General features: G+C 37.8%; 1 protein-coding gene across 2 annotated transcripts in view; it reads right to left on the bottom strand.

Moving 5' to 3' along the window:
* KIF5B (kinesin family member 5B) overlaps positions 1–21,746 on the bottom strand; it is a 32,934-nt gene extending 11,188 nt beyond the window's left edge. For both annotated transcript variants that reach the window (XM_079302077.1, XM_079302078.1), the window contains exons 1-15: positions 21,377–21,746; positions 14,008–14,095; positions 12,390–12,463; positions 11,883–11,987; positions 11,437–11,485; positions 11,061–11,116; positions 10,857–10,944; positions 9,339–9,463; positions 7,749–7,853; positions 7,272–7,417; positions 5,360–5,508; positions 3,822–4,015; positions 3,120–3,188; positions 1,818–2,024; positions 532–675 (exon numbers count right to left, since the gene is read on the bottom strand). In XM_079302077.1, the coding sequence (XP_079158203.1) occupies positions 532–675; positions 1,818–2,024; positions 3,120–3,188; positions 3,822–4,015; positions 5,360–5,508; positions 7,272–7,417; positions 7,749–7,853; positions 9,339–9,463; positions 10,857–10,944; positions 11,061–11,116; positions 11,437–11,485; positions 11,883–11,987; positions 12,390–12,463; positions 14,008–14,095; positions 21,377–21,502 (1,725 nt within the window). In that variant the 5' untranslated portion in view covers positions 21,503–21,746. The remainder of the gene's footprint in view (positions 1–531; positions 676–1,817; positions 2,025–3,119; positions 3,189–3,821; positions 4,016–5,359; positions 5,509–7,271; positions 7,418–7,748; positions 7,854–9,338; positions 9,464–10,856; positions 10,945–11,060; positions 11,117–11,436; positions 11,486–11,882; positions 11,988–12,389; positions 12,464–14,007; positions 14,096–21,376) is intronic.
* Positions 21,747–23,706: the final 1,960 nt, after the last annotated feature.

Below are 23,706 nucleotides of genomic sequence, written 5' to 3'. Positions count from 1 at the left end.
AAAAAACCCAAAACCTAACATTTTGGTATTTAAGTTTTCTGCTTGATTATTTAGAAGTTTGCACAAAGATATTGAGTTGCCTGAAGAAGGAAATAGAGCTCACTGTTGATTTCTAATAGTGCTTACATTCTTGCCCTTTAGCCATCTTCTAGGCTTAACCTTTTATCTCATGTCCTCAGCCTGTTTTTATTAAAAGTATAATCTCGATCATCACTGTAGGTCAATATTAGATTTCCAAGAGAATGCTATTGATTAATACCACTTCATATAGCAGTTTGATAATGTGAATGAGAACACTGCTTCAGAAAAAAAACCAAACATGCCTGCTCTTCCTTGCTTATGCATAATCAAATTCTGTCTGGAACCTGATTAAGTCACAACATAAGCAATGGAGAAGCTTATGTCCAAGTTATTAATACACAAGAAGCTTCCTATGGTGGTAATTTTTACCATGCTAAGAAAATGTCCCCACCTATCCACAATGTATATCTTTGATAGAGAGCACTGAAGACAGCAGTGATCAACTCTTACCTTGACATCATTATTTCCTACTGCAATTCCAATCTCTGCAAGATCTTTTAGTAAGGAGGCCATCATTTCTGTTGCTCGTTTCTTCTGATGGTTGGTCATTTCTTTAAGTTTCTGAAGCTCTGCATCAATACTGGCTAAAGTGACCTATAGTAAAAGAAGTTAGCCTTGATTAAACAAAACACACTCTTGTTCTTGGAACTAGTTTCATACTATTTACTCAGCATCAGAATTTCTTCTGAAAGAACTAAAAAGTACTCACAAAATATAATCATAAAACTCTGCAGCAAAATTAGTGTTAACATTGTTAAACAGCATTTAGAGTTATATACAATTAAATATTACAGGGAATCACATTTATAGAAAAAGGGTAAATGGACAGCAAGGCCAACTTTTCACCATTATTTTGGTAAATTAAAACAACTTCAGCTTTATCTGCAGAGCTCTTAACAGTTCCTACTTGAAATCAAAAAATGAGAGCACTCTCCCAGTACTGACATTTCATAAGCACAGCACTTATTTATGAACACTTTTTCAGCTGTTTTGAGCTGCTGTGGCTGTAGTGGTTGCAATATTGTCTGCAAAGCCAGCAAACATGCTAATCCTTTCCAGTACTTGAAATTTTAGGACAGTAAGTAGACTGTCCTAACTGATTTAAATGATTGAGGCCTGCCAAATAACGGGCTACCAAAACAGTCAGTTCAGAAACTTTGCAGGTATGTAAGGAGGTGCACAGTAACCTGTAAGACTGATACTGCATCTGTATTTTAACCAGGGTTATCTTGTGGAATACGTCCTAAGCTACTCCTTTCAGAAAATAACCCAAACTGCATTATTTTTCAAGGCATCAAAGTAAGTTATTCCACATTCCATACACACAGCAGGTAAATACACATTCCTTTCAAGAAAAACTGTGGTATGCTCACTGCAACTTCAAGACTGGAAGAAGCACATTCTTAAGTCAGTATTTCTCCAACTGCATCAGAAATACAAACAAAACCAGCATGTAATGAAAGTGTTAAGTTTTGACACCTAGGATATTTCTGAGCACTCTTCAGGTAGTAAAATGCCACAGGCACTAAAAAGACAAACACTATCAAGGTCAATAACCACTATAAGTTTTTACTTAAGCTTATAGGTTTTAGTTAACCTTACTTTGTTTTTGCAGGGAATGATTAAGATTTAAGCTCTTGTTTTCCCTTGTGAAATACTTTCAAATTACATTAAGAAATACAGGTAAGGCAAGCAAAGTCACACTAAAGATTGCCAGTAAAATCCCAGTTTCATACCGATTTTTGATTGAGTTCATCACTAAGCAGTTCATATTCCTTTGCCTTATCTTCTACTTCCTGAGATTTCTGATCATAGTTGACAGCTAATTCTTCAAGGGCTTGTAACACCTCTTTCACTTCCTCTTTAGAAGCATCATTTTCAGCCTGAAGGCGATTCAACTCTGCTTGCAGGTTGTCTTGGTCCCGTCTGGTTGATGCCAGAAGCTGCAATAATGACAGAGATTTAATAAAAATACAACAACAAATAATAATGAAGAAAATTCTATCCATATCTTGAATTTTATTAAGGCTTTTAGCCAAATAGCTTATATCTACATTCTTAGTGAACAGCTTCATGTAATAAGGATACCAACAATCAAATATAATGAACAACTATATTTACCATCTACATACACAGTTCTTTTAAGTTTTTAAATATCTTAAAAATGGAAGTGATCACAAATGAAGACATATAGCAACTAGAAATGCACATGGAATAGTGCAAGTTCTCAAAAAAGCCACTGAAGACTACTTATGAGTATGAAGTTGTCAATAGTCTAGGGACTAAACTTCCAGAATTTTAACAGTTAGCTGCTGAAGAATAACTAGACAAAGGGTACAACTGCTAAAAAAACCAGACTTATTTATTAAACTAAGATTCAACAGTAGCTCCAACTTCCCCAGTCCTTGGCTCATTTCATTCTGAACACGTGCATGAGGATTACGATTTTTTAAATTTTTGTGCTATAGAGAAATAATTTTTCAAATATTTTAGATAAATGAAATTTTCTTTACTAATAGGAATTTCCCCAATTAGTTTATATCCCTGGCAAAATGTGCATACTAATAATTTGAATAGTCTAGCAAGTATGGTCTGAATCAACACATTGATACTTCCTTTTTCACTGTTGGCCAATGCATTTCCCTCCTTCCCCTTTCCCCTCTGTACAGCAACTGACCAGAAGTAAACTTTAAAACAGATTTCTTACATTAAATCAAGTTACCTTCAGTTTTGACAACCTGTTAACTTTGCATGGGGAAGACAACTGTGGCTGTCTTCACATAAAATACTTCAATTCTTTCAATCTTCATGGATACTTAAGATCCAAGTAAACTGGTTTAAGATTGGCCATCAGCACAGTGTAGGTGGGAGGAATGAACAGGCAGAGCACTTAGATAAGGCACAGAAGAGAACTACTGTGCAGTACTAAGATGTCATTCTAGTCCCTGGTCATAAACTGCGACCAATTCCAAATAGCACCAATTTCTTTGAAGGAAAGACAAACGAAAATCAAATATAGCTGCAAGAGCAAAACTCACCTCCTCCTGATCCAACATCTGTGTCTTCAGTTTTTCTACTAGTTGACTCTGCTGATTAATTTCTTCATCCTGCAATTGAAATAAGACCATGTTCATTAAACTGACAAATACCATTCAGAAAAAATAATCTATGAGACTGCAGACATTAGGTATCTAACTTTTCCCTGTTCTGAAATAATTACATAACAAAGTGATAAAAGTAAAATACAATTCTTTTCACTGGTTGATTCATTAGGCTCTTAACCTGCCCATGTATGTGTAACACACCATGCTTCAGAGACAAGTCTCATACCTGTGCTTTTGCAAGTCTTCTCCAAGTTGCTCTAACTTCCAAGAAACAATATTTAATTTAAAGATGTTTTTCTATTCAAATGCAGTACTATTGCTTAATTTTGAGATTGCATTCAGATAAAATATCCAAAACATGGAAAGAAAAAGTTTTGTCTTTAAATTACTCATTTTTCCACAACCATTATTTGCCAGCTAACAAATGATACCTCCTTAGCACCAGGTAAGAACCTTTTCTAATATCCAACCTAAACCTCCCCTGACACAACTTCAGACCATTCCTTCCAGTCACAGGACTGAAGAGATTTGTACCTGCCCCTTGGCTTCTCCTCCTGAGAATGCTGAAGATGTATTACACAATGATACAGTTTAAGATACTTTCAAGAGATCTTACAATAAATAAGAACAGCATACCTTGTCATCCAGCTGTTTGTAAAGTTTGGCAATTTCTTCCTCACACTTCCTTCTCTCAGCATCGGTGAAATTGCCAGGTACTCCAATTGTGGTAGCTGGTTTATCATTAATAACAGAAATATCCTTGTCCACTGCAAAAGCTTCCAAGTTGGCCTTCTCCTTGTCAAACTGTTCATCAACTGGTACAGTCTCCCCTTAAAAATACACTTAATTTTAGTACAGTTAGCCATGACATATTTACCACAAAATTACTCTTGAGAAGCATTACATACTTCCTACTAACAATATTGCATAGTTAATAAGCAAATGAAGTTCGGTTGATTACTTGGCAAAAAAAAATGACCACTAGATCATCCAAACTATTTCCTGCTTAACACAAAACATTGTATTTCACCCAGTTACTCTGCTATGAGCTTCAAATTACACATCAAACTGTATCTTCTAGAAAGTTACCTAACTTTCACAGAAGACAGAAAATTCTCTTTCCCTTGGCACTCTGCTTTGCTAGGTGGTCATGTTTACTTTTACATTGCTTTGCTTCTAATTTAAAATATTTTCAGTTACACTTTTATCCTTTTATGTTCATAAAGCTTTTTCTGAGGAGAACACTTTAACTTCACAGAGAAGAGAAACACCACATGCCAAGGCACTTCACTGGTACATTAACCTAAATTCCTTAGTGCTTTATTCAAAACATTTTATGCAGTTCTTGGAAGGTACAGGCTCTTTCCAACACTCTAGTATCTCGTGTTAAGTATAGTCCTTCCAGAATATTGACATTTCAGGTGTGGCCTCATACCAGCCCTGAAACAATAAAAAAACCCAGCAAAAAAAAAACCCCAAACAATCCACATCCTACCAAACCTATTTCAGCAGAGCCATTTTCTTGAGATGAACATCAGGATGTGGTGCAGCTCTGTACAAGATTGCAAAATCATCTTTTACAGCTGCCGAACTCCAGAATATATCTGTATGACCTATGTTCTCTTCTCATGAATGTATGGCCTCACTATGGACTTGCATTTTGCCAGCAACTTGAACTGATAAGAAGTTAATCATTCAGGAAGAATTAACAGGCACATGTTTGGTACTGTCAGCAACTTTGGGGTTTGGATGGGTTTTTTGCCTATTCACATGTTTGAGCTTTAAATGGGGCAAGATCTTGTGATATTGTTTTGAGTCAGAAAACCAAAGCAGAGGAAGCATTTTACTCCGTTTCTACATTTAAAAATAATCAGTTGTTTGTCCCCCAAAAGAAAATTTTTACAATACATGTAACTCCAGTCCTGCTAGAAAACCAAGTGTTGAAAAATCTAACATGAATACACTTTCAGACATTTTTGCCATTACATGATTATTAGAAGTTATTTCAGTTGCAATAAAGTAAAAAATATCATGTTCCAAAGCTGACTTAATACTATAGCTTTAATATCCCTATTACTGCCTTACATAGTGCTCTTAGATACTTCTGGTAGCCTGAAGACTAATTCTGTTGTCTTGCCTAAAGTTTGCAGAATAATAACATTACTGCTTCTCACCATTCCTCCATCTGTTGAGCTCATTTTCCAGCCACTGTATGGTGTTACGCAGAGTCTTGTTTTTCTCTTTTTCCTTCTCATACTTTTTCTTCCACTGCTCTGCAGTGAGCTCCACGTTGACACATACTGTGTTCTTAATGGTCTTTGCTCTACACAGAAAAAGCAAATAGCTCTGAAACTTCATTTTTAAAGAAAGGAATTAAAGTTTACTAAATAATATGTTCACATACCATTGTTGAAAGCACAAACATTCTCATCTCTTACAAAACCTTATTTCTATTCCCTGTCAAGTTGCTATTCTTTAATTTGGATTGATACAACTGTCAATGGACAGAGCAACACAACTTTGGAAAACTAAGAAATCTCAAGCTCAAATTCACCTGCATACCATCACCTGAAAGAACTCAGGTCAGGAGAGGTGTGAACAGTTTTGAACCAGGGATAGTATTCCACATCCAGCAAACACTGTCCAATGGAGAACACAACACTTTTAGGATACAAACCATCTGGCTTTTCTAAAAAACAGCTCATTTCAACCAAAAAGTCCAGTTACTAGATCTCCACTAACCAAACAGATAGTACAAGCTACTTAGAAAACTGCAGAAAGTCTCTGTGTTCAGTTGAATTCTGTCAAATTAAGTTTGGACCAGAGACAAAACTACAGGTACTGATAACATAGTAATGAAACCATGTATGGTGTTCACTATAGTGCCACCTCACTTATCTCAATAGTTTCCTGTTTGGTCCTCCACTACTGAATGCCCAAAAATCAGAAAAGCAAAAAAACTTAATGGCAGCTAAACATGTCCCTTATTCTGCATTGACACCTGTAAGTACTTTTCTGCAAAATCACAGGGACACATTACCACTAAAAGAGACATGACTTTCTATTTTCTACATTACATGACTATTACATAGGCTGCAGTTACTACAGTGGAGGGCTTCAGCACAAATTTGACATTCCTAGAAAGCTGAATTAACATACTGGACTAACTGTGGTGGCTGGGACAGAAGTGCACTCTGTCAACTCCAGAAGACATTGAGAGTACAAGGCAGTGAAACTACATAGCTGCAGCTGGAAGAAACTTTTCAGTAGGTCACTCACAAAATAATAAAAGGAAAAGACCTCTTACCTTCTAAAAGGAAACAAAAAACCTACACTGTTGCAGAATGCAGTCATTACTGCACACTCACTAACTATTCATATTCTGCCAGATTTCTAATCTGGTCTATTTTCCATAATACAAAACTTCTCAGAGAAGACCAGTAGGAAACTATCTTGTTGAACTGAAGTGGAAGAGGTACGCTAACATCAAAGAACAGATGGACTAGCAAAACAGACTGTTTTTGTAATGTACTCCACTAAATTATGTGATTCTATCTAGTGGTCAGGAACTGGAGTATAACAAAGCAGCAACAATAATAAAATGGTAAAGAAGAGCTACCTAACAAAATACCAAACTGGAAATTAGTCTGTATAAATTCAGTTACAAATGACACAGGAATTTACAAGTATCACTTAAAAATTTACTGGACTGTTAGATACAGGCCAGAGTACAAGCTCTCCTGTCAAATAAAGGATTCAACTTAGCAGGGGAGAACTCCTTCCTACCATCTTCCACCTTAGGGAGGGCAGGGGACAGGGAAGTACTTACAGCCCTCCAAAATTATACATTAAACCACATTTTGAACCAAATTATATGCTTCTCCTAAAAATACAGTCTTCAGGATCCTGGCTGGTTTAAGAATTTTTATACATTGAGACAAGATAGGTCACAACACTTAGCCATATATTCACTGAAGAATTACAGAAAGAAAATAAATATTGTAATTAATTTCATTCAGGAATCTTAATAGAGCAACTTTACTTATTTCTCATTCTGCATTTATTCCTATTAAGTCATCTACTCACCTTTGGCCGAACAGAAGAGTAGATTTAGTTTCAGATTCATTGTAAGAAGATGGAGAACAACAAATAACAATAGTGGTTCTGCAATTACCCCCTAGTGAATCTTGAAGGATTCTGGTCATTTTGCTATCACGATATGGAACATATGTCTACCAAGAAAAAGGTTAAATTATCAGTTATGGATTTTTAGACACATTTAATTAATTGAAATATGAACTACACTTTTGCTAGGTGTGACCTTACTAGAAAGACATTAAATTCTAATTTAATTCATTAATCATAAGACTGAAGATGTATGGGATGACAAATTTGTATTTCCATGTTCGGTAAACTTTAGAGCACAAGGAAACTTTCAGTATGATGCTTGGGTCCCTCAGCATTTACTGTCAATACAGCACAAGAGTAATGGCCACTGTATAACATGTTCAGAGATGCAAACTTTTAACCTTTAAGTATAAAAAGACAAAAGAAAAAACTTACACTGCTTTCAGCCAGTGCTGAGATGACATTTCCAAGAGCAGACAAAGACTTGTTGATGTTCTTGGCCTCATCCAGCACAGCACCTTCTGCTCCAGTTTTACTAACCTATACAAGATTTCAGAACATTAGTACATGCATCTTCAAAAACACCTTTAATATTTAAGAGAAACTTACATAATTTCCCTGCTTAAAAGTCAGTCTCCCTAACTTTATGAGGAACACATAAGAAAACTCAGACTCTTTCCCCAATTTGTCATCAATTTCTGATTCAAAACTCAGTATCTGAAGGCTTCTCATGTTTTTAACTGAAATGAATATTGTTCCTGCAAAGCACACCTTTTTGTAGCAGATATATGGCTAATAATTTATGTCAACTTAACAACTTCAAGTTCTTTGATGTCTGTAAAAAAGATTGAATTCCTTAAAATGAATAGTTTGTTCAGAGATCATCCTTAAAACCAAACTACCTCTCCCCCTTTAAAAACCCTAACAATACAAATCATAAAACCCAAACCACATACCACTACTATACCCAGAAAATATATCAGAAAATCTTCACAAGCAGAAATCTGTGGGAATAGATTTTAGAGGCTAAATCTGACCTACATTCTTGAATGCTCAAGGAACTTAAGTAGGTATCAGCAGAAATGTAAAAAAGCTGACTGATGCCATGCTATTTACCTTACCTCTTTTGCCTCAAGGGTTGAATTTGACTTACAGTTCTATAACCCTCCCTTTACTATTTCCACCAAGCTGTGACCATGTCTACAATTAAACAATTCTACTTTCCTGTGTTTAAACCAACACAAGGCATTAGAAAACTCCATGTATTTCAAAGGGAATGGGGAAATGCACTAAAGTAAAGTTTGAAACAAACACTGAAAGGAACTACAGAGAAAGAACCAGCAACCCAGCCCTTTTCTTTAAAAGAAAAAAAAAAAAACTCTGATTAAAGAAACACATTTCAGAATAAACAGGATCAGAGACAACAATAAGGTCATAGAAAAATGACGTAAGGAAAAACAACAGCAAGCAGAAATTACTGAAAAAACTGGAGGCAAAGACAGGAATAAACCCAGAAGCAAAGATGAAAAGAATGTCAGAAATCCAGCTCTTAGAAGACTAATTACAGCATATATTTACTTTCCTTCTTTAAGCTACTGATACAGAAAAGCAAGCTGTCAACCAGTGTTAATCAGAATTTCAAATTAAGAAACTTGGTATCACTACATAAGAAAACCCAGATATTCCACAACTATAAAACTTTATTTCTGTACCTGGCAAATCCACACATCTGTAACACAGGTAGTTTTTTTTTTTTTTTTTTTGCATTCTCAGATACTGAAACTGAACTTTACCCTCTTTCCCCACCCTAGTCCAGATTTACAAACCCTCACTTGCAGAAATGCAGATCACCTTAAAGTGGTAGTATCTAATAGCTAAGCCAGCCTAGTATTCAGAAACCATGTTTCAAAGTCAAAATTAACACACCTGAGATGACAAGTGAACCATCAGTATTTCACTAATGTAAAATACTTGATTATAAAGAAAAAGCACAGTTTCAGAGCAGAAAAAGAAACTTATAATTACCTTCTCACTACCTGCCAAGTCCACAAGGTAAAGTTTTCCACTTAGTTTCTGTTCTGTTTGAGTATTCTCTTGTTTTACATTAATAAGAAAAATACTATGACTTCGGGAGCTGTGTTCATTCATATCTATAATTCAAAAGAAACACATTGTAAAAAAAGATTTGTACAAGCAATCTTATTTAAAACAACACCTTCCCAGAGTACAGTAAAAGATCCAAAGCTAATGAAGCTGTATAGTGCAATTTCTCAATGACAGCAGACCTAGAGGCAGCAAAAACAATGGTATCATCTAATTGTGGAAGAAAGATCCAGTTTTCTCTTGGGCTCCTATTAATATCCCATAAGTTCACTCATCAGATTTACTAGCACAGATTTACTAGAACAGTAAGCATATTTAGGTTTTGATAGAAAAGCCTTCTGTAGACTTCCAGTGTACCCCATTTTATGCTTTTGTGAAAATTTTAACTGGCCACAGCATTTCCACCCTGTCTTGTACTGCCCCCTCTGCTGTGAAACATTAAGAGGAAAAAAAAGACATGTTGAATTTAAAGTATTATTTTAATCCAGTAACAAAATTTAAGCAATCTGAATGAGAACATCTGCCCATTTCTTCTTCCTTTTAACTATAAATCTCTCACAGTTCCAAAAGTACCACCTTACTGATTTTAAAGAAGCAAAGAACACAAAATAATATTCTATCCCAATTTTCTTAGTGCAGTCCCCACTTGAACTTTCTTACTTAGGAGCAATGAAGCAAAACCGCAAGACTGAAACATTCCTTAAAAGAACATCATATTTTTGTTTTTGATCTTTAACCAAAGAAATAAGAAGAAAACACTTATATTTTCTTAATGATTGTATAATCTTTCTTCCTGAATAAAGAACCAAACACAGATTGTGAAACATCCTTGAATTGGCTCTGAGACTTCCAACAGTCACCTCAGTTGCTAAGAGCTCAAGGCTTACTTTGCATGCACCTACATCTTCCCTCATCTTCTCTAACCCCTCTATCATTTCCAAATTCTGCTTTTTGAGGGACTTTGAAGACCTTTGACATGGCTCCTTGCAACTCAGTTGTATGCTACAGCTAAAACTCCTGGAATTTTGGGACACTGCTTAAATCCGCAGCAGGTCTGAATTCTGATCAGCTGCTCTTAGAATATGTAACAGAATGATCAAACTGTGGATGAGCCTCACTTACAGATTTCTAGGTTGTAACAAATTCCACAAACTTGGGATTTTGCACTATACCTGGAGTAGAACTACACCTTTTTCTCCAGTGATGCATAGCTCCTCACTGATGACTTACTTTCTCCTTTCAATCCTAGTCTAAGCAACATGATCTAACCAGAAATCAATTTAAATATTTGTTTCTGAAAGGCATACTGAAATTGTTTATGGCCAGATCCTTTCAAAAATATGAATGATTTAGCTCACTATCTGTGCCCCAACTATGTTTTTAAGGTATACCAGAAGAAAATAGATGAATCACTAAAAGGAAACAGAAGATGATACTTACTTGTAACTGCTACGTGTCGATTTGATTTTCCTTCATCTATAGTGTCCATAACTTCTTCTGGACTACATACAAAACGTTCTGTGCAACCCTTTGGGAGAAAAAAAAAAGGGAAGGTTGTGAAAAACAACAACACATCAACAAGGCACAAGTCAATGATGCACAATAGAAGAGATCAAGACAAAAATACATCAGACTGATGCTCACCTTTACATAGGGAACTCTATTTTTGTCCTCATGGACAGAAAGATTGGTCTTTGAAACTGGAAGAGAAAATATTCCAAAGCTAAGGCAAAACTGAATGAAAGCACTGCATACAATGCCCAAGTCATAAATGTTACCTCTCAGAAATACTTGACTAAAACTTCACGTATAAGAAAGCACCACCACTGCAGCTTTAGTAATCACAAAATAATAAATCATCATAAATCATAAAATGAGCTCCATACTTTCCCAGTATGATGCACCTTTATAATACAAAGGTTATTAACATAATGAATACTTAAGTAACATAAGGGTTTTTTTTAAATGAGTCCCTCCAGAATAATTTATTTTATATGTTGAGTACAAATAAAAATCTTACCATCCAAAAGGTCCCTTATTTTATCCAAGTATATTTCAAAATATGACACCTAGAAAGAAGAAAAGAAATACATCAGAAGGCAAAAATGCTTTGCTTCTTGATCACAAGGATTCAGCATGATTACTATGACCTCCCACATAACACATCCAGCTCAAGCTCTTAAGGCTGAACTAAAATACACTGTTAAGAAGAAACTGTTTTGATCAGAAGTTTCAGTCACTATCAGCACTGCCACAGATTATCAGCATAGCTTCCATCAATGTTCAGTGGAACAAAATTAAAGTGTTAACATAATTCCTCTTTAGGAAAAATCAGTTACTTCAGCAATAACTCAGGTTATCAGGTTTACAAGTTACAGGCATTTGAAACATACAGAATATCCATTTACCCACAGACTACCTTCAAGTTTTAATACAGATTAAAATAAAAATGAATGAAAAGTTTACCTTAATATGAAACTCAAGATTCTCATCCATGGAGTAAATATAATTAAAAATATCTTGCACTATTCTTGGAATAATGCCCATTCCATCTGGGTCATGAAGCTTCCCCTTAACAGAAAAAGATATAACAAAAAATTCATACTCAATCCAGCATTACAAACAGTATTAAAACACAAAACATCTGGTTCAGGTTTAACAGACAGAATGCTGACAGGTATGACACACTTACTTCATGAAGTAAAGTGAACCACCCATGCAGCCCCAGAATTCCCCAGTAAGTGAAAAGAACGACTTCAGAACTCTCCCAAACTACTACAAGTGAAAATATGCTACTGAGGGTGAAAAAAAAAAGCCACACGAATTGCTATTCTCAGTCCCAATACAAATAATGGGGTATCAAAATGTTGCAAGAAGAAAACAAGCAAACATCTTATTTCTACAATGCAAAGACTATTGTGATGAAAAGACAAGACAGTGATACTAAGAGAAAATTATTTTAACATTTCTTACTTCCATAGTGTGTGTCTTTCCAGATGATGTTTGCCCATAAGCAAATATTGTACCATTGTATCCCTCAAGTACATCTAAAGGGAAAGAGTATTTTCATTAGCATTCACTTCCTTCTTCTAAAGAAAAAGTCAAATTAAATAGAATGCAAGCAGGCAGGTCTTAAAATGCCCAGCAAGTTAAATCACTCAGTGTTTGGCAACTTTGTGCTAGAGTCAGGGGGAGGGAGGGTTTCCTCCCTACATCTTTTAATGCATTTTGCCATCACTCTGTGTTAGAAGTTGGCTGATAAGAAGCACCTGTTTCTTCAACCAGAAAAGTCAGAACTTCACAGTTAGGAACAAAAATGAAATCGATACAATCGCGAGGCTGAACAGATGGTCTTTGATATCTCAGAAGAAACCAAACATGAGAACACCATCACATTTTCTGCCTTCAGTAAAGTTTAATTGTCCAATTGTGATGAGAATGGGCAATGCCCTAAGTGTCAAGCATCTTACTTTTAGGCCATAAACCTCTATTTCAAATTATGAATGAAACAAGGAAAGTTTTAGTTTGAAGGGAGAAGGGGCTGGTGGGTTGACTTGTTACTGCAGAATCCTACCCTGCAAGCAAACTTTTATTTTCCAAAAACAAGGACAAGGAGATACTCCAAATGGGAAGGTCTTTGCCACTTCATCATACTCATAAATCCATCTGTCTTACCACTAGAGCTCATCTGCCACTTGATGCAGCACAGTTGAGAAATATCACACAGAGCTCAGAGTTTTACACAGAGAAGAGGCAGCACTGCAATTCTTAGCTAAATTCAATTTTCAAAGAACAAACTTCTGATCTCAGCCTGATTATTATTTAATTCATTAAAGGTTTAAATAGTTGCAGCAGCATAAATTTCCCAAGGTAATGTACTTTTCTAATTATGAAAAATATAGTATGCTTACCCAATATTCTGTTGTCACTAATAGCTGGTATTTCAGTGATTTCTGACAAGGCTTTGTAAAGCTGTTTTTAAAGTTGGGTCAATTAGAACTTAAAGATGACCTCACGAAATCAATCAATTATTTTTAGGGAACTAGCTAATTGCTTACTACAAAAACTTACTGTAGCATATCCTTCTTTGTGACAAGACTTGATTCTCCAAAGTTGCCAGGCCAAATCTGAGAATGCAGTTTCAGAGAAACTGTACACCCTGGCCTGCACAGCAATAACTTATATTTCACAATTTTTGTTTCCTCCTGCACTCCTCCAAATGAATTTCTATATGATGCTTTTCACCAATAAATTTCGGGTGACATGGGAAGGGCAAATGACACACCTCAAACTTATTAACAACTGTTTTCATGATTAATTTCTGATAAATTGTTTTCAATTATTGCAGAGAACTGTAAAAAACCCCTGACAGAAAAATGCTACCAAATGTTGCAATCAACTGAAACAGCAGGTTAAGTACTGACATAATTTATTAGCTCAACTACAGGATGACTGTATGGTGCTACAATCCACTTTGGCACTTATCAAACATTCCAAAGATAAAAGGCAGCAATAGAAGTATTAGTTTTCAACACTGAAATCCACAGGAATAGGAGATTTTTCTTATGGCAAATTTGCTCTTCCACCTTACCTTTGACAATCTTTTTAGCACAGTCATTGTACACTTGTTCTTGTGATGTGTTTGACTGGAATACACGGTCAAATATATATGGCTTGGACTGAAAAAAGGAAAAAAAAACCCAGAGCAGTTATCAAAAAATGCTGGAAGTGGAACTCAAAGGCATTTGTTAATAGTTTAGAAGTATTCTACACTGTCTCAGCCCAATCTTCTATTTTAAGCACTTGAAGACTGTAGTGAGGAAATCAGCTTAAATAGTGCTGCCTAAATCTTCCCATGCTTGCTTAAGAGGAAGGCTGTGAATTAAATATATTTGGGTTCAAAGTGTTATCTACATAATTCTGCAAAACTCCTCTGCCACATGACCTCAAGTTACTTGATTTACAAGGAAGCCATTGCCTGGTCTGTACATCTGAGAACCCCTTATTCTCATCGACCCTGGGAGTAGGTTTACTCTGGTAAACTCAAATTATTAAAAACATACCCCATGATACAAAATATATATCACAGTACCAATTCTCAAAAAAATCAAACCAAAAGGAAACATTCAACACAAACTATCATGCCACATAAGGTATCCTTAAAATAAAGCTCCCTTCTTCAAGCAGAAGAAAAGGCAATATTGGGGAAGGGAACCTTTCACAAAACTCATTTTAGAAAAGACTACATGAGGAACATCTGACAGAATATTGAGAGGAATGCTGAATATTGCTTTGTTTTATAGAAGAGACTTTCATAACAGTTCTGACAATAAGCAGCTGACAATCCATTAGGATATAAATGATTATGCTCATCTCACAAAGTTCAAACTTTTGTAGCAATTCTAAGAGCTTGATTTTGTAGTAGGTAGCCAAGCATACGGGTGCAGTTTACAAAGAACCTAGGTCAGTAACATTGTTAAACTCCCTGCAATGGTTAAGTGTTCCATTCTGCCTAAATTTAATTCATGATCACCCTTCCACAGGGATATTCTGGAACTGCCTCTGGCAAAGAAACAAGTATAGCTTCCATCTTTTTACCCACCCACATTCCCCTCCCCTGACCTTCCATTTGTCTTTTAATAATATCTAGCACCATAACAAACAAAGCTTTTTTAGACTAAACACATTTATTTGAGGCCTTGAAATCAGGTGGACGAGCACCCTCTTGGAAAAATAATTACAGTGTTCACTGTATAAATATGTTCAAGAAACCACAAGACTTAGCAGGTAGAAACTGTCCCTAAGGGGCTGAAGTTTGTCAAAACACTTGTTTCACAGCAGGGAAAACACCACCCTTCTCCATTACTCATTCCAGCTTCAAAGACACCTCAAATCCCTATGTTCTACAGGTAGAATTGAGGCCATTAGATACACCAGAAGGGAGACAGCTAACAAGTTAAGGAACCCTGAGGTAAGAAAATGAAGACTGAGAACACATTACACAAATAGGAAGATGCTGTAGAAAAGATGACACCACCTTTCTCACTAGCCACTGTAGTTTCAAAAAGCCTCCAGTTTCACAGATATCAATCAGCTACACTACACACTGCAAGTCAGCCACATCACAAAACATTAATCAGCTCTGTTTCGTGCTCAAGTGCTTATTTATATGCACTGAAATAATTCCACTATGGAACAGAAAATCAAACTGCAAGGCCTTCACTTGGGCAGTATTGCCTTTAATTGACCTTGTTTATTTATGCAGTGAAAGCTGCTAAGCACATGACCAATTTCAATTTCCCTCAAATTAACAACTGCTACCAATAAACAGAACTTAACAGTTTTGGCCACGAGAATCCTCACAAGCAGTCCTGTTGTCACTTGTCACCTTTTTATCCTTTGCAGGTGGAAAGTGGATTATTTGCTTACATGTCCTCATTTTTTTGTCACACCTATGAAAATCTGTATTAGTGGTATGTCCCTGCTCCATCATCACCGAAACAGTACCTAATCAAGTAGGTTTAGACAAGCATGCTCCAAAATAATTATGTTTTAAGAATGCAAATTACTCCCACTCAGTATGGTTTCACATCTTTGACATCTACAATCCTATGTCTTATCACTTCTCTTTACTGTCTACTTTCTGCAGTAAACAAAGCTAAAACAGCATTACACAGATTACCATGCCCTAGAAAGTCTCCTCATTACCTTTAAGAGATTAATCAAGAAAGATTAAAGTGTCAGATATTTTTTCTGCACCAGATGCCTTTTCTTCCCCAAGCAGTAAACAATCAGATCTAATGATGAACCAAAGAGACAAAAGGCCCAAGCAGCATTAGCACGTGGCATCCCTAACAGGGGTAGTAGCAGTGTCACTAACTCAGTATGAGGCTGCTTGGACACACTCCAGAAATTTTCAGAAACTGGTGCTCAAATTCTATTAAAAATTTAATATGCATGGCCTTATAAGCCATATAAAATACCAAGCAAACAAGCAGAACTTCTGACTTCCTCTTTCAGAATCTTTTAGTTCCTTGCCTAGCATTTCTTTTGTCCATTGTCAACCACAAGATAATTTCAGCTCTCGCAGTTGCCTTGTACTTGAAGGGATGTGGTCTCACAGCAAAAATTTCCAAATGCTCTTACAGCCTTCAGAAAGGTACAGCTGCCAACATGATTTAGCAGTAGTTAAACTGCATCTTAATAAAGGGATGATGCTGAAGTACAGTTCCATACCTAACTTAAAGACTAGTTACCCATTATATAAAAGGATGCTCAGCCAATCTAAATTATACAAAATTCGGCGTACTCATAAATTTCAGTGGAAAAGTTTCTTTGTCAATATGTCCAATTAGGACTACAGAAAAATCTGCAATCACATCTACACTGAAACTTACATCAAAAGTCTGAGAAACACTTAATGTTATCTCCATAGATGTAATTCTTAAACTCCTATTATTTTTGCAACTTTCCATAAGGTAGAGAATTGGTTATTCATAAGACCATCTGAGCTCACCTTACTTTTTATGCACTGATATCTGAAGCAAAGTCAGGAGCAAAAATTCATTTGAAAAATCAGTAGCATATTTTTCTACACAACACATCCAGAAGCTCTTTAGTGTTTTTTGCTGGAATGGAAAGTTAAAACAGTGCTACAATACCTACCCATGCTTAGCCCATTCTTGCTGAAAGGTTAAAGTAGTACATAAATGGGCTTACTTTGCCTTTAAGATCTGGATTTATATTAAAGAACGTTCTTCCCATCAGTACAAAATACGCTAAAAGAATAATCCAAAGTGGAATAATTCCTGGAAAGTATGATGTCGGGTACCTGACTCACTTCTTCCTATTATTAAGCTAAGGTGGTGCTGCTTTTACACACCTGATCCAGTCCAACACTGCCAGTGGGTGAAAAAGCACAGCTACAAATTCATATTTTAATTTTACAATAAAGAGGAATTTCTTCTAGTCTTAGCCCCATGCACAATATATAGAACTGATATAGAACAGTCAGTGAATCTCAGCTCTTTTTGTCCTCTTTTTCTTATTTCTGTGCAAATACTACAACTCAAGTATTAACTTTTACAGCAGTTATTTATTGCTATAAAATGACTAAATATATGATTTTAAACATTGTGTCTAGAAAGTCAATTTCCAGAATTGAAACAGAGTATTTTTTTAATAAATGTTTCAGCCAAACTTTAGTAGAAAGGTTCTTCTGAAGAGAAAAGCAAGTACTGCTGTTTACAATAATAGTCATTGAATTTCAGAACAAAAAATATGAGCGAGGTGTCTCTAAGAAAGCGGCACTGCAGGGAAAAAAGCTCTCCCTTTACTGATTCTTGTAAACCAGAGCATTTCCTTCCAGTTAAATCATCACACCACTGTCACCTGAAAAGCATCTTTGTTACTCAATATCTAATGGAAAAAAGAAAAAGAGAGTAGCACTGGAGAAATAGTATTATTTCAGCTACATATTGCTATTCCTGATTCATATTTAAAGTTCCACTGTAGACCTGATGCCTCTTTTTGTGTCTGTAATTAAACACTAGGTTTTTTGCATTAACAAACAATAATAAAGTTACTTTAAGAATGCATCTCATTTCTTGAATTTTACAATCCAGTACAGCCTTCAGCATTTTTCTTTTGCAAAACCTACGACTAAAAGCTGCAGTAGTAGCAAGTGACCTTCATTACCTGATTCTAACAACGCTGTAACCTAGCCTTGTCTCATTTACGATCTGGCACTAGTTTAAAAGATAATGAAGAAGAAAGCCAAATGTCTCAGGCTCTTTCCAGGATCACAGGGCTATCTCTTACACTAAATAAAAATAGTACTTAAACAAATATGAAAATACAGACATGATTCTTTCCTAAAAGCCATACAAATAAGGACTAGATAATGATGGTTACTAAAACCCATTTGGACAACAGAGGCATACTGCTCATTTCTGTGCACACCCATAAGGCCTCACCACTGCAGCCACTGGGCAGTGCTGGTTTTGGGCCAGGCTTCAGTTCCAAACCCTTGAGCATCACTGTATTCAGCAATGTTTCTCTCAGGCAGTTTTAAGATGAACAAGACTAAGAATAGAAGGTTTTTTAAAGAAGATGTATAGACACATTATGCAGAACTATAAAGCTACTCAGTTACAAGTAGTTTTATATTTGATAGAACGAGATGATCCCATATCAAACTGGTCTTCCTCCCTGTTCTTACTCAAAAGCCTGAAATCCACAAGCAAATTGCTATCAATTTTCACATACAGGTATATTTCTAATGTTTAACATAACAATCAAATAACGAGTTATCATCCTATCATATGTTTTAACAAAATCCTTATAGTAATTAACAGAAGAAGTCATTAGGAGAAAATAATTAATAGAATATTAAGATAGAAAGAAGCCATCTGTAATTAAAAAGTAAAAGTTCTTTACTAGGTAAAAATTTTCATCCTGTGGAAAGAAAATACTTTGATTCAGAGACTGATCTTTAAAAAAGACCAACACCTTATGTCCCCTCAAACTGCTGTTACACACTAGCTACAATTAAAACTATTATTTTATCTAACACAAATCAAAATGACTCACTTGTCCAGAATGACATTAATTATATAGGAGCTAGGAAAAAAAGAGAAGATAGCTAGCTCAGAGATGACAGGGGAGTCAAGAAAGAAGGAGGGTTCGGTTATAGTCACTGATTTTCCTCCCCACCCTCCTCCAGAGGAGTCAAATCTGCAGCCTGGGATCTGCTCTGCTTCCGCTGCCTCCCAGTCTTCACCTCCCATCGACCATTACAGGCAACTCCCAAGCACTATTAAAGCAGCCTCCACTTCCAGCACCGAGCCAGGTGCCCACAGGAGGTGCAAGTCCTTCAGACAGCTGAGGAAAGCAGCTATAAAAAAAACAAAAGTGGCTCAATTACTGCTCAACAGGCAGCCAACGTGACAGGCAGCAACAAGGACAGAAACCAAAGAGCTGAAGTAACCCAACTCAGCTTGTGGAGGAAGCCCTTCAGACACTGTTTCATGAGCACTGCTTCTGTTATCCTCCCCTGGGCAATTCTGCAACACACAGAAACAAGTCGTGCCTGGCTACAGGCTCAGGTTAGCTCCCTAAATTTGTAAAAACTCAGCCAAGCAATTAAAAACAAAACCACCAAAGACAAGATATTGCCAACAGTTTCAGGGATTCAAGTCATAATTTTGAGGATATAAATCTTGTCCTACTGCCACCATTCCAAACACAAAATCAGAGAACATCAAACCTTGACTCAAATTTTGTGAAACAAGACACAAACACTGTCACTATCAAATTTAATAATTTTAGGGGCGTTTTTCCTCAAGTCAGACACAGCAAGTCCTGGATCCAGGACAACTGGGAAATTTGTTGTGATTTTTACCAAGCAGGAATCACCAAGCTGTAGCTGGCAACACTAAAAATCCATTCTGAGCAGAAAGCCCCACATGATCCCTCAGGAGCACACCATCAAACTGTTCTACTTAGACACAGAATCACTTCAGCACAATCTATGTTTTAGATAATTTTAAAGTGTGCTTAAAGAGTATTTTAAAAAGATAAAGCTTTCATTTACTCTAAGGCTACTGAAAGAAAATTTAGAAAATTTCTTTTTTAAGTTAGAATACATCGAGGTTTATATATTAAACTGTGAACTATAAACAGACTATGCAGAGTTACAATGAATGGGTATTCACTGATGAAACTGAGATTATTCACTCTAGTTAAATTTTCCATTTTCCAGCATTGCTTCCTTACTCGAGTTTACCTGCACAACATCAGGAAGGAGTGATGCACTCCAAGATAGTAACTTGCCAGCTGAAATAAACCCAAATTACCTCATTTCACAAGCATGCTATTGTTCTTGTCACTCCAGACTCATGGAATTACATACTTTATTGACAAATTCAGCTGAATATTAATAGACTAAAGCACTAATATTAAGTAACTCCTCATAAAATAAATATTTTATTAAATTGCCTCCTGCAACTTCAGTTACTGTGCAAAAAGAGCTATTATTGGTAGCCTCAAAAAACAAAACATAAACCCTTAAAATTTTTAGACAGATAACTGGCATCTGAAGTTAATTTCTGTAAGAATCAGCAGTCTCTCAAGAAATATATTTACATGAAAACATAAATTATAAGTTAACAAAAATAAAACAAACATCGAGGCTACAGTGTGTTTGTACAACACCAACCACACCAGGCAATAAACGCCTGTACTTTATTTTTATATTCCAGTTCCACTTTGTAGCTAAATATGATCCATCGAAGAAAAAGGAAAGGATTATCTTTCCCCCTGCAACATCCTGATTGTTTTTAACAGGCCTCATACCTCGCAAAGAGACTCCAGTTAAAATACATTTACGAACATGCAGTACGGCAAATGGTCTGTTTATTCTGATTTAACAACAACAAAAAGAAGCTGTCAGCTGATGACTGATGTACAGATCTTGAGCACTATTCTCTGGAGCCTGCACTGCCGCCCCGCATTTCTTTCCCCAAACTCTCCGCAGACAGTTCTCTGGCGGCAGCTCCCACGCGTGCATTTCGGGGCAGCGGCAGAGCGCGGCCGGCCGGCGGGCACAGTGCGGGACTCGCCCTCGCTCCGCACTCGGCCCTTTCTCAAAGCTCTCCTGACCTGCCCCCACAGCGCTCTGCGCCCACCGCCTCCCTCCCTCCCGCCCGCCGTGCCCGTACCCAGAGCAGCCCACCCCGCCCGCAGCTGTCCCTGCCCCCTCTCCCCGTTCCCTCGGTCTCCAAGGAGGCCGCTCCCCTTCCCCAGGCGTCCCCGCCCGCGGGCGCTGCCGAGCGCTGCCGCCTCACAGCGCGCCCATCCCGCGGCGTCTGACCCCGCCGACCCCTGACACCCCCTCCCTCCCTCCCTCCCCGCCTCGCCCGCCGCGCTTCCCGCCTCTCCCGCCCGGGGCGGCCCCTCACCGCGATGACGACGGTGTCTTCGCCCTGGAACTTAGCGATGTACTTGTCGCCTCGGGCCACTTCGGACTCGTTGAGGGGCCTGAAGCGACACATCACTTTGATGTTACACTCCGCCGGGTCCGCCATCTTAGGCCACTGCCGCCTCCGGGGCGCTCAGCTCCGCCGCCGCCAGCTGCCGCCGCCGCACCGCCCAAGCCGGGGTTCTCGCAAGCCGCCGTGGCCGGGAAACCCGCGCCCGCCCCGGCAGGAGGGAAAAGGGAAGGGCTCCTTCCTGGCCGCCGCCGCCGCCTCCCGCTCTCACTTCCTCCCCAACATGGCACCGGCCATGGCGGCTGCGGCCGCGGCTCCCGCCCCGCCCCGCCCCGCCGGTGGGGCGGGCGGGTGACGTCACCCGCCGCAGCGGCCGCCCCGCCCCGGCCCCGCCCTGTGCGCAGGCGCGGCCCCGCCCTCAGGCGGGCGGGGACAGGGGCGGGGCTGCCTCAGGCGGGCGGGGCTGCCGTGGCTTCGGCTCATCTGGAACCGTGGAACCACGAAATCATAGAATTATAGAATTATAGGATCATTAAATCATCAAGGTTGGAAATGACAGCTAAGATCATGAAGTCCAGTCGTCAACCCAGCATTACCACTGGGATCCCTAATGCCCTAAACCATATCACCCAGCGCCAGATCCAGATGCCTCATGCACCTCCAGGGATGGCGGCTCCGCACCTGTCCTGGGCAACCTGGCATCCCCACAGAATCACAGAATCTGTTAGGCTGGAAAAGCCCTGAGGTCATCGAGTACAACATACGGCCAGACATCATCATGTCAACTAAATCCAGATCCAGTCTTTCCTTAAACATATCCGATAAAATTGGCACAGCCTCCCTGAGCAGCTCATTACAGTGTCTGATAACCATTTTTGTGAAGAAATTCTTTTACTGTCCAACCTGAACCTCTCTTGAGCCATCTTAAGGCTTAGTCCTCTTGCTCTGTCACCTGTGAGAAGAGGCTGATCCCACCTGGCTACAATCTCATTTCGGGCAGTTGTAGAGAGGGATAATTTAGAGTGCAATTTATTGCAAATTTTCTTTATATATTTATTACAGGAGTTCTAAATCTAGCTGACCAAAATGTAGGGACTGTATCTAGCAAAAACATCAGGTAAACCATTCTGATAGATAGCCCCAAGAGTCTCACACTTTTGCAAGTGTGCCTCTTACATCCAGGCATGACTTTCAGATTGGAACAAAGTACAAACTCACAGCCTGGCTGAGTTCAGTCAGTTTCCTGACAGAAATCATGATTTGTACTGGGAATTTTTCAACTAGCCTTGAAGTTAAAAAAAAACAAACAAAAACCCCCAGAAAAAATAATAGGGATCCTTTCTGTTAAGTTAGTATATTTGAACGGGTCAGAATGACTCAGAAGAGCAGTGTGCTTGCCTTAAAAGTACTCATTTTATAAAAAAGGGAGGAACTACTGTGAGTTTTAACAGAGATCATCTCTAATAAGGCATCCCCCATTTTTAATCCATTCTCAGTTTAGGGATTTCAGTGATGTGTTTTACTTAAGATAGGCGTGCAAGGCACGCTCTTCAAAACTGCTCCACATGAGAGAAGAATAACCTAATAATCTAGTTGCACTTATAGGTTCTTTTCACAGAGTAATGCAAAAAATATTTCTGTGCCTAGTTTATCTTATGAGGTAAGCTGTCTGCTAAACCGGGTTCATGTTGTAACAAGTTTATTTTTCCGCTGTGATTCAAAACGCAGCAGGGCTGTGCTTATGCAGAGCAGCAACAATGACATGTCCACACCTATAAGCACATGTGGAAATAGCTGTCTGGAAAAGCAAAGATATAGGCTCAGTATGTAGAAGGTGTAGTGCCAGTCCACAACATCCCAGCATATGAGATACACACAGACATCAGTCTACAGTTTTCAATAAAATGTTTTAAACATAGTTGTTATTAAGTTTTACGTGTCAGAAAACCTGTTTTAGTTGGTTGCTATTTTTAAAATTATTACATTGTATCTCTAGCAGCAATATGTATTAATTCTTCTCATCTATTTTTGGGATTATTCACAGGTTTATAGCTAGGAATGTTCTTATGCAGCTGCAGGATTTGGATCCTCAAAGATTTCCTGTGACAGAAGGTTATTATTTTTATGAAAGGAGTGTGAATTATTTACTACTTTTTCAATTTACTTTTGCACATAAGGAAAAAGAAATGTTAGTTGCATAATAAACAACTCTGTGATTATTACTCATGGAAGTACATGTTTCACCTGCTGAACATCCTTTACCCTAATATATTGATGAAACTTCTAGTTCTTATTATCCA

This window comes from Erithacus rubecula (assembly GCF_903797595.1).
Source record: "Erithacus rubecula genome assembly, chromosome: 3".
NCBI classification, from domain to species: domain Eukaryota; kingdom Metazoa; phylum Chordata; class Aves; order Passeriformes; family Muscicapidae; genus Erithacus; species Erithacus rubecula.
This window is presented reverse-complemented; position numbering and strand designations above follow the sequence as displayed.